General features: G+C 42.9%; 1 protein-coding gene across 1 annotated transcript in view; it reads left to right on the forward strand.

The window, feature by feature from the left end:
- Positions 1–3,458, forward strand: part of tm9sf2 (transmembrane 9 superfamily member 2) — a 47,718-nt gene extending 44,260 nt beyond the window's left edge. The window contains exon 17 of the mRNA XM_041199616.1: positions 1,598–3,458. Within this exon, the coding sequence (XP_041055550.1) occupies positions 1,598–1,665 (68 nt within the window). The 3' untranslated portion in view covers positions 1,666–3,458. The remainder of the gene's footprint in view (positions 1–1,597) is intronic.
- The last annotated feature ends 7,189 nt before the right edge of the window (positions 3,459–10,647 follow it).

Below are 10,647 nucleotides of genomic sequence, written 5' to 3' on the forward strand. Positions count from 1 at the left end.
CACTGGGAGCATCAGCCTGGATTATGTGCTGAAGCCTGTGAAGTGGATGTTGAACCAAAAGCCTTGTGATTAGTTGGTGAGAGTGTAACCCATGCCACAACCAGACTTTATTTAACTCCATTCCCAAACGAATATGAATGAGATTTTAAATGTTTTTGTTGGCAGTTGCAAGGGAGGAAAGAATTGTACACATGCATACACCAGCTGTAATGCAGTGTAATTGTCTGAACAGAGTAGTAGTAAGAAAAGTGATTACAATGTTTTAGTATGGGAGAAAAAGACAATAATAAGAACAACCCCAGTTGGATTTCTAAGAAGCAGAACTGACCTACTGCACATTTATCACTCCATTTACTATGTTTCGGGTGTTGGGATTTGGTTGCATAAATCAGTTTAGTTGATATCCCTTTGAGGGAACTCCAGTTTTATTTCGTTCAAACGTTCTGCAACTGCTATTGTGGAAGTGTGCCTTCATATCGCCTATTGAGAAGCGCATTCTGTTAACTCGAAGCAGGGCAGTGTGTCAGCCATGGTCTCTCTCACTCCTCTGAGTTTGAAGTTTGACTTGAACACAAATCTAGGCTAAAACTCCAGTGCGCCATTGAGTGAGTGCTGCACAGTCAGCAATGCCATCTTTCGGATGAGACTTAAAACCAATGTCTTGGTCTGCTCTCTCTGGTTTTGGCAGAGTGGGGGGCTGTGCTGTGTGGAATGTAAAAGATCCCAAAAATAGGTCACATTACTGTTCGTGCGAGTTTACTATGTGCAAATTGACAGGTACATTTTTTACATGACAACAATGACTACACACTGTACTTCATTAGCTGTAAAGTTTGAGATATTCAGAGGGATGGAAGTTTCCAGATAAACGCAAGTATTTTTTTTACTTATTTGTAGCTTCTGTTTCCAGTGACAAGTGCCACGGTCAGAAATCCATGATTCCTAAAGGAGGGAACAGTCATTTGTAAATGCAGCCAGAAAATAATTCCCTATCCTTTTTGTGGCTCCAATTACAAACAATCTCTCGTTCTAACACACAGTTGAAATGTGTTCGGCCATCCAGCAGATAGGATAGAATGCTTTTCATTCAAAGCTGAACACGATTCATATCCCAAAGCCATTTACTACAGGCAAAGCTACAAGATAAATCTGTAATTCTATCTTGTTGTAGTTGACAGTGCACGAACCTGTGTCACAAATACTCTACATATGTTTATTCAGCTAAGAGGAAAAGACAGATTTGGAAAACGTCCAGTGCTGCAGTTTCTGGTGGTGCCCTGCTGTTAAATCAGTGACTTGCTTGCTGAAGGCACCGGCGTTCCTGTTGCATTCCAGGTCATTGGCCATCCTCGGCAGGCAGAATGCCACTAGCTGCAAGATAGATCTCTCTGATTCACAGCTGGGTTGGTAGCAAGGTATCATAGGCAATGAGCTGGTAAAACATCAGCGCTTTTGAAGAGCATGAAAAATGATATCGCTTGTGTTTCTTAGCATGACTCACTGGTGAGATTTTAAAAAGATTAAATGAAGTGCTGTTGCCGTTTAGTGCACCTGAATATTAATGATTTTGTTTTACAAGCTCTACATTTTCTTTCAGGAACTATTGGTTATGTTGCATGTTTTTGGTTTGTGAGCAAGATCTACAGCGTTGTCAAGGTGGACTAAAAGAACTATCTTCTTGGGGACGTATGTTTGACAGAACTTGTGTTTACTGAATTGATTTGATGACTTGCACATGGAAGAGTCTGGTTAAATCAGAAGAACTATTGTAAAAAAAAAAAAGAAATACCGGCACCATGATATATTTTCTACCTAAAATTTGTTGGGATATAAATCGTTTTGAAATGACTGCACATTTGTTCAGTTTGGAGGAAAACCTGTCCTGTTTGTCTTTTTGCAGTGGGATTTGTTTTAAATTGCCTTTGTTATATTTTGTAATTCTATTTGCACGGTTGCTTAGAAAAGCACGTGTGATACAATGCTTCTGTAAATTGTGTTATACTGTCTACTGAAATAGAGATCTTTAATATTCAAAATACCTGTACATTTGAGATTGCAAAAACTCAGTGCAATAAGCTGAAAAGTCTTGTTTCTTGTCACTCCATCCACTTTTCTACTCTCCTCATTGCTTATTAATTGGCTTTGAAATTACAAAACAATAGTTATGGAAGCAATTAAGGAGTTTGTGTGACTTTTTTCTTTTTGCCTTGTTACCATGAGGCACTGACTCGTTTTTTTAAAGCCTCCCATTTCAGCAGCAGAGGAAGACACTTCAGACGAACGTTTCAATGATTCATGCACCGGTACCCCAGGGCATAATTTCAAGGCAGTTGATTCCAGAATGTAATATAACTTCTTGGCGTGATGGCGCTGGCAGCTATCCCCCCCCCCGAAGTTGGCTGTGTTGCCATGAGAATGGTTGATAATCACGCCGGAGCAGAATTAAAAAGATGTATGCACCCAAGTTAACCTAGACTGGCTCGTTAAAAAGCTTAAAGCCATAGAATTTCCTGATGGGCTTTATAGGGTTGCAGCATTTTTCTTCTTTCTCATCAGCATCCAAGAATATTATTCCCGCTTTAATTTGTCTCTGCTGTGTTAGTTGTCCCACCCAACAAAAAAAAATTGCCTCTTCATATTTTCCTCGTTTGTTTTTAGCTGCCTCCACTCAGTCCCCTTTTTTTTTTGCTTCATGCAAACTCTGATTTCGCAGAGCAGGAGAATGGCACTAAGCAAATTGCTCATTTGGAGAGCCGGTGCCGAGCAAGTGGCGGCCTCCTGCGCTGTAATAATTGTGTACTTCCCATTTCGGCCTTGCTGTGTCACCTTGCAATGCTGAAAGGAGTTGTAAAGACTTTTTTTAAAAAAAAGGCAAAGGAATAAATCAGATTGTAAGATGTGAAGGAGAGTAGCACCAAGGAAGGTGAAAGAGAGGTGGACGTTGGAGAAGATGAGAAGGGAGGAGGAAGAGGAGGAAAATAGAACAATGAAAAGTTGGAAATATATTTGTGCTGTACTGCTAACCATTTTCCCAGGCTTGTTTTCTTCAAGTTTCATGAACTTAAAACTACACGAGCGAATTGAAAGGAAACATTTTATTCGAAGTTGATTTGAGGTTTACATTTTAATGATTCTTGATCAGTTTGTGCTTATTTGAAGATTTTACTTTATTTGCATAGAAACGTTTTTAATATAAGTTATTTTCTGTAGCTACAAACAATGCTAATTTGATTTGTGAAGAACTTGAACATTCATTATGATTGTGAAGAAATGCATTAGGCTGTTTTTATTTATAATTGGTCAACACTTTTTAATGGGATGATTGGTCATTGAATTCTGTATCTTCATTTTTTTTTTTTGTTGAGGTGGGATGACTCCTTGCCTGGCTAACACTGCCTCTGAATCATTCAATTTGCAAGTGAACAATCTGTTCAATAAACCTTGTGTAAAAAAAAAAATGCTTTTATCGATTGCTATATTGATTTTAAAGAAATTAATTACTTGCATTTACATAGCACTTTTCTTGACCAACAGACGTCTCAAAGCACTTTACAGCCAACGCAGTACTTTTCTGAATTGTGGTCACTTGTAATGTGCAATAACTTCCCCGCTCTTATGAAATAGTGCCGTGGGAGCTTTTACATCTATCCAAGCAAGACACATGGGGCCTCGTTTTAACATCTCATCTGAAAGATGGCACCTCTGACATTGCCGTACTCCCTCAGTACTGCACCAGAGTGTTACCCTTGGTTTTTGTGCTCAATTCCAGGAGTGGGACTTGAACCCAGAATCTTGTGACACAAAGGTGACAGTGCTACCAGCTGAGCCACAGCTGATACTTAATTGGTTTAAACAAAATCATGGGTAAAAGAGTTAATTGAGTTTTCGAATCATACAAAACAATAGCTTGAATAATTGCTTTTTCTTTTAATATGCTATGTGGTGCTAATTAATTAAAATTAAAATAGTGATCCCTAATAGCCCGGTCTTCACATTGAGGATACCCTCCATCGTGTTGTATGGCACTACCAGCGTGCTAAATGGGATAGATTTCAAACAGATCTAGCAACTCAAGACTGGGTACTGTGGGCCATCAGCAGCAGCAGAATTGTACTCGAACACAATCTGTAATCTAAGGGCCCTGCATATCCCCCACTCTACCATTACCACCAAGCCAGGGGATCAACCCAAGTTCAATGAAGAGTGCAGGAGGGCATGCCAGGAGCAGCACCAGGCATACCTAAAAATGAGGTGTCAACTTGGTGAAGCTATAACACAGGACTACTTGTGTGCCAAACAGCATAAGCAGCAAGTGATAGACAGAGCTAAGCGATACCACAGCCAACAGATCAGATCTAAGCTCTGCAGTCCTGCCACTTCCAGCCGTGAATGATGGTGGACAATTAAGCAACTCACTGGAGGAGGCTGCTCCACAGATATCCCCATTCTCAACGATGGAGCTGCCCAACATATTAGTGCAAAATATAAGGCTGGCGTTTGCTACAATCTTCAGCCAGAGGAGTCGAGTGGCAGATCCATCTTGGCCCTGACAATATCCCAGCAATAGTACTGAAGACTTGTGCTCCAGAGGTTGCCGTGCCCCTAGCCAAGCTACAACACTGGCATCAACCCACCTATATGGAAAATTACCCAGGGACAAATCCAACCCGGCCAATTACCGCCCCATCAGTCTACTCTTGATCATCAGTAAAGTAATGGAAGGGGTCACCAACAGTGCTATCAAGTGGCACTTGCTTAGCAATAACTTGCTCACTGACACCCAGCTTGGGTTTTGTCAGGGCCACTCAGCTCCTGACCTCACTACATCCTTGGTTCAAACATGGACAAAAGATCTGAACTCCCGAGGTGAAGTGAGAGTGACTGCCCGTAACATCAAGGCTTTATTTGATAGAGTGTGGCTTCAAGGAACCCTAGCAAAACTGGAGTCAATGGGAATCGGGGAAAACTCTCCGCTCATTGGAGGCAAACCTAGCACAAAGGAAGATGGTTGTGGTTGTTGGAGGTCAGTCATCTCAGCTCCAGGACATCACTGCAGGAGTTCCTCAGGGCAGTGTCCTAGGCCCAATCATCTTCAGCTGCTCGATCAATGACCTTCCATCATAGGGTCAGAAGTGGGGATGTTCGCTGATGATTGCACAATGTTCACCATTCGCGACTCTTCAGATACTGAAGCAATCCATGTCCAAATGCAGGAAGACCTGGACAATATCCAGGCTTGGGCTGACAAGTGGCAAGTAACATTTGCGCCAGACACATGTCAGGCAATGATCATCTCCAACAAGATAGAATCCAACCATCGCCCCTTGACATTCAATGGCATTACCATCACTGAATCCCCCACTATCAACATCCTGGGGGTTACCATTTGCCAGAAACTGAACTGGACTAGCCATATAAATACTGTGGCTATAAGAGCAGGTCAGAGGCTAGGAATCCTGTGACGAGTAACTCACCCCTGACTCCCCAAAGCCTGTCCACCATCTACAAGGCACAAGTCAGGAGTGTGACAGAGTCATAGTCATAGAGGTCTACAGCACAGAAAAAGGCCCTTCGGCCCATCAAGTCTGCGCTAGTCAAAACAAGTACCTATCTATTCTAATCCTATTTTCCAGCACTAGGCCCATAGCCCTGTATGCCGTGGCATCGCAAGTGCACATCCAAATACTTCTTAAGCGTTATGAGGGTTTCTGCCTCTACCACCCTTTCAGGCAGTGAGTTCCAGATTCCCACTACCCTCTGGGTGAAAAAATTCTTCCCCATATCCCCTCCAAACCTCCTGCCCCTTACCTTAAATCTATGCCCCCGGTGTTGATCCCTCCACCAAGCAAAAAAGTTCCTTCCTGTCTACCCTATCTATGCCCCTCATAATTTTATACACCTCAATCATGTCCCCGCTCAATCCCCTCTGTTCCAGGGAAAATAACCCCAGTCTATCCAACCTCTCCTCATAACTAAAACCCACCAGCCCAGGCAACATCCTGGTAGATCTCCTCCACTCTCCAGTGCAATTGCATCCTTCCTATAATCCAGATTCCAGAACTGCAAGCAATACTCTAGCTGTGGCCTAACCAGCATTTTATACAGTTCCAGCATAACCTCACTACTCGTATATTCTGTGCCTCAGCTAATAAAGGCAAGTATCCCATGTGCTGCCTTAACCACCTTATCTACCTATCCTGCTACCTTAAGGGACCAGAGGACATGCACACCATGGTCCCTCTGATCCTCGGTACTTCCCAGGGTCCTATCATTCATTGTGTATTAGTATGCCTTGTTTGTCCTGATGGAATACTCCCCACTTGCCACTGATGCACACTAGCAGCAGAGTGTACCATCTACAAGATGAACTGCAGGAATTCACCAAGGCTCCTTTAATAGCACCTTCCAAACCCATGACCACTATCATCTAGAAGGACAAGGGCAGCAGATAGATGGGAACACCACCACCTAGAAGTTCCCCTCCAAGTCACTCACCATCCTGACTTGGAAATATATTGCCATTCCTTCACTGTTGCTGAGTCAAAGTCATGGAACTCCTTTCCTAATAGCACTCTGGGTGTACCTACACCACATAGACTCCAGTGGTTCAAGAAGGCAGCTCACCACCACCTTCTCAAGGGCAACTATGGATGGACAATAAATGCTGGCCCAGCCAGTGAAGCCCACATCCTGTGTTGAATGAAAAAAACTCAGAGCTTCCTGGTCTTGAATTTTTCACTGGTAGCATTTGCATTAAAAACAATGATAATCAGAAGGAATACATTACAAGAAACCAGATTGAAGTGGATGGTGTCACACTGGAACAAGTGGATCAGTACACAGTATGACAGTTCCCAAAATTTCTACTTAACCAGGCTCTCAACTACATACCCGCTTTAAGGCAACAGTCCAAATAGATTCCAAATTTATAAAGTAATCCAGCAATTTTACCACAAGCACCCACTGGTCAATGGGCACCCAATGGCTTTTAACACAACTTTGGTTACTGGAACAGCAAACTTCTGTAGGGTGGCTAGAGGCTTTTCCCCCAAGGCTGTTTCATACAGTCACCTTTCAAGATCCCTCACAGCCTTCCATCCTTCTTTAAATATACTTTATCCCCTTTGATTTGTAAATCCCATTGTTTCCACTTTGTCTTTAGAAGCTACTTTTTCCAGAATATAACAATCTTACACATTACCATTATGGCCATCACTTTTGGGAAAAATCAACATCATAACCTTGCTTTATTTATCTTGCCAGTTGTAAACGTTTCCCATGTCCCTTTGAAAGTCAAACACTTCTCCATTTATCTAAAAATGCAAATTCCATTCACACCGTATCTGCTGACCTCGCCCCAGCTCTATTCATCTCCATTTCAAACGCCTGTTTTACATCTCACTTCTTTGAGAATGTAAACCTTGCAGTCTACCTGTCTCTTGTTTAATTAAATTAGCCTCACGCGCGTGCACGCAACCACAATATTATTGGGAAAAATATGATTTTTTTCTTGACACATGTGCCTCAAAGATGGACAATAAATAAAGATCTATGGAAGAAAGTAGAGGCATTTGAAATGTGGACGCTTAGATCTTTGCTAAAAATTCCATGTACACACCCCATGAGACAAATTAAGAGGTGCTTGGAATTGCAAGAGCCAAAAAGAACTCTTAAGAAGTGACATCCAAAAAAGAAACTCAGCATTTTGGCCATTTGATAAGAGCTGGGAAGCTACAGAGACCTCTTCTAGAGGGAAAAGTGGAGGGCAGCAGAAAGAGGGGTCGACCAAGGCACAGTTGGATGACGGATGTCACAGAGCAGTTGTAGATGAGCTACAGTGGATGTGTGAGGGTGGTGCAGGACAGATCAGTGTGACATACCATAAGAAGTAGGAACAAAAGCAGATCATTCAGCCCCTTGAGCCTGCTCCGCCGTTCAATAAGATTAAGGCTGATGATCTTGTGTTTCGATTTCCACATTCCCATCTACCATGACAGCAGATCTCCTGGTAGGAGTAGCTACAAGCAGCAGCAGCAGCAGCATTTTATCATTTCTATTAAATGGCAAAAGTAACTTTTTCACATCGACTTAATGTTTTAAAAATATTCTGACAAGAATTTATACGATTCCTGTATCACTGTTGCTTTGAAGTTTCCTACATTACACCATTCACTCTGACACAAAACAGCAGAATTTGCTCCATAACACATCCATGATATTGCCGTCACTTCAGTCCCAAATTCTCAAATAGCCCTTGTTAGGTATGGCTACTAAGGGTTATAGAGCCAAAGCAGGTAGATGGAATTAAGATGCAAATCAGCCATGATCTAATTGAATGGTGGAACACTTCAAGGGGATGAATGGCTGCTCTTCTGAACTGATTGCACAGAAGGGTGTCACTTTGCCAAGTAATGGTGGATCTAATGTGCTGATCTTGCAATCATGCAAGATCATGTCTGATCTGTGACTCCACAATCGTGTGAGAAAAGTTTCTGCCTGCCTTATGCAGGGATTGCAATATATTTAAAGTTTAAAGAATCCTTACTCTAGATTATCAATTGACTAAACACTCTTGTCTATTTTGACTTTTCCAATAACAGAAATTTGATCCTATTCCAATCTCTAAAACAAACATTGGTGAGTGATGAGGATGTTTTTAAATAATTTTTGATTGACAAGCGAGTCCAGGGTTATGAGGGACAGGCAGGAAAATGGGGTTAAGGCCACAGTCTGATCAGCCATGATATTGAATGACAGAGCAGGCTCAATGGGCCGAATGGCCTACTCCTACCTATGATTCTATGTGGAACGCGCTACCATGTGGAGTGGATGAGGCATACAACATAAACATATTTAAGAGAAAGCTGGATAAACACGAGGGAGAAAGGGATAAAAGGATGTTCTGGCTGGGAGGGAGGAGGCTCCAGTGGAGCATAAACATGGATTGTCGGGCTGAATGGCCTGTTTGCGCTATCTGTTCTATCTGATGCATACTTTTATGTACTTTACTCAAAAATAAAAAAGAATAACTGCAGTAGGAAAGAGGTACAGAAATTCTGTGAAGCAATCCAATTCATTGCACACAATTCCTAGGTGTGCCTTAAAAACAGTAAATGCTGGAAAAACTCAGCAGGTCTGGCAGCATCTGTGGTGAGAGCAATAGAGTCAACGTTTCAAGTCCATATGACTCTTCAGAGCTAAAGAGAAGTAGAATTGTGATGGATTTTATACTGTTTAAAAGGGAGTGGGTGAAGTAGAAGGTCAGGGATAGTTGGAAGCTCAGGAGAGATTGACAAAGGGGTCATGGACACGACAAAGGGAGTGTTAATGGTAGTTTTAAAGACTAAAGATGCTGATAGTGATATAAAGTTAAGAGCAGAATGTGTTAATAACAGAACAAGGGTCAGCACTATGTGAAAGCACAGCATAGAAACAAGTGGCAGATGGTCCTGTTGGGGAGGCAGGGGTGGTGTTGGGGAAAAAGGATAAAAAAAAGGACTTAAAAAATATATTTTTTTAAATTACTTAAAAAGGAGTAAAGATGGAGGAGAGAGTTATTGATCTGAAGTTGTTGAACTCAATATTCAGTCCGGAAGGCTGTAAAGTGCCTAGTCGGAAGATGAGGTGCTGTTCCTCCAGTTTGCGTTGAGCTTCACTGGAACAATGCAGCAAGCCAAGGACGGACATGTGGGTATGAGAGCAGGGTGGAGTGTTGAAATGGCAAGCGACAGGGAGGTCTGGGTCATGCTTGCAGACAGACCGAAGGTATTCCGCAAAGCGGTCACCCAGTCTGCGTTTAGCCTCCCCAGTGTAGAGGAGGCCGCATTGGGAGCAGCGAATGCAGTAGACTAAATTGAAGGAGTGCGAGTGAAGTGCTGCTTCACCTGAAAGGAATGTTTGGGGTCTTGGATGGTGTGGAGAGGGGAAGTAAAGGGGCAGGTGTTGCACCTTCTGCAATTGCATGGGACAGTGCTATGGGAGGGAGATGAAGTGTAGGGGGTGATGGAGGAGTGGACCAAGGTGTCCCGGAGGGAATGGTCCCTACAGAATGCTGACAGGGGTGGGCAAGGGGAGATGTGTTTGGTGGTGGCATCATGCTGGAGTTGGCAGAAATGGCGGAGGATGAATGCGGAGACTGATGGGGTGAAAAATGAGGACATGGGGCATGTTATCATCGTTCTGGGAGGGGAAAAGTTGTGGGCAGAGGTGCAGGAGATGTGCCGGACAAGGTTGAGGGGCCTGTCAACCACAATGGGAGGGAACCCTTGGTTAAGGAAAAAGGAAGACATATCAGAAGTGCTGTTTTGAAAGGTAGCGTCATCAGAACAGGTGCGATGGAGGTGAAGGAACTGAGAGAATGGGATGGAGTCCTTACAGGAAGTGGGGTGTGAGGAGCTGTGGTCAAGGTAGCTGTGGGAGTCGGTGGGCTTGTAATGAATATTGGTGGACAGTCTATCACTAGAAATGCAGACAGAGAGGTCAAAGAAGGGAAGTGTCTGAGATGGACCAAGTGAAGGTGAGAGAGGGAGGGAAATTGGAAGCAAGATCATTAAATTTTTCCAAGTCCAGATGAGAGCATGAAATGGCACCGATACAGTCATCATTGTACCTTAAAAAGAGTTTGAAAGGGGGCTTGAGTAGAACTGG

The sequence above is a fragment of the Carcharodon carcharias genome, chromosome 11, assembly GCF_017639515.1.
Source record: "Carcharodon carcharias isolate sCarCar2 chromosome 11, sCarCar2.pri, whole genome shotgun sequence".
Lineage (NCBI taxonomy): Eukaryota > Metazoa > Chordata > Chondrichthyes > Lamniformes > Lamnidae > Carcharodon > Carcharodon carcharias.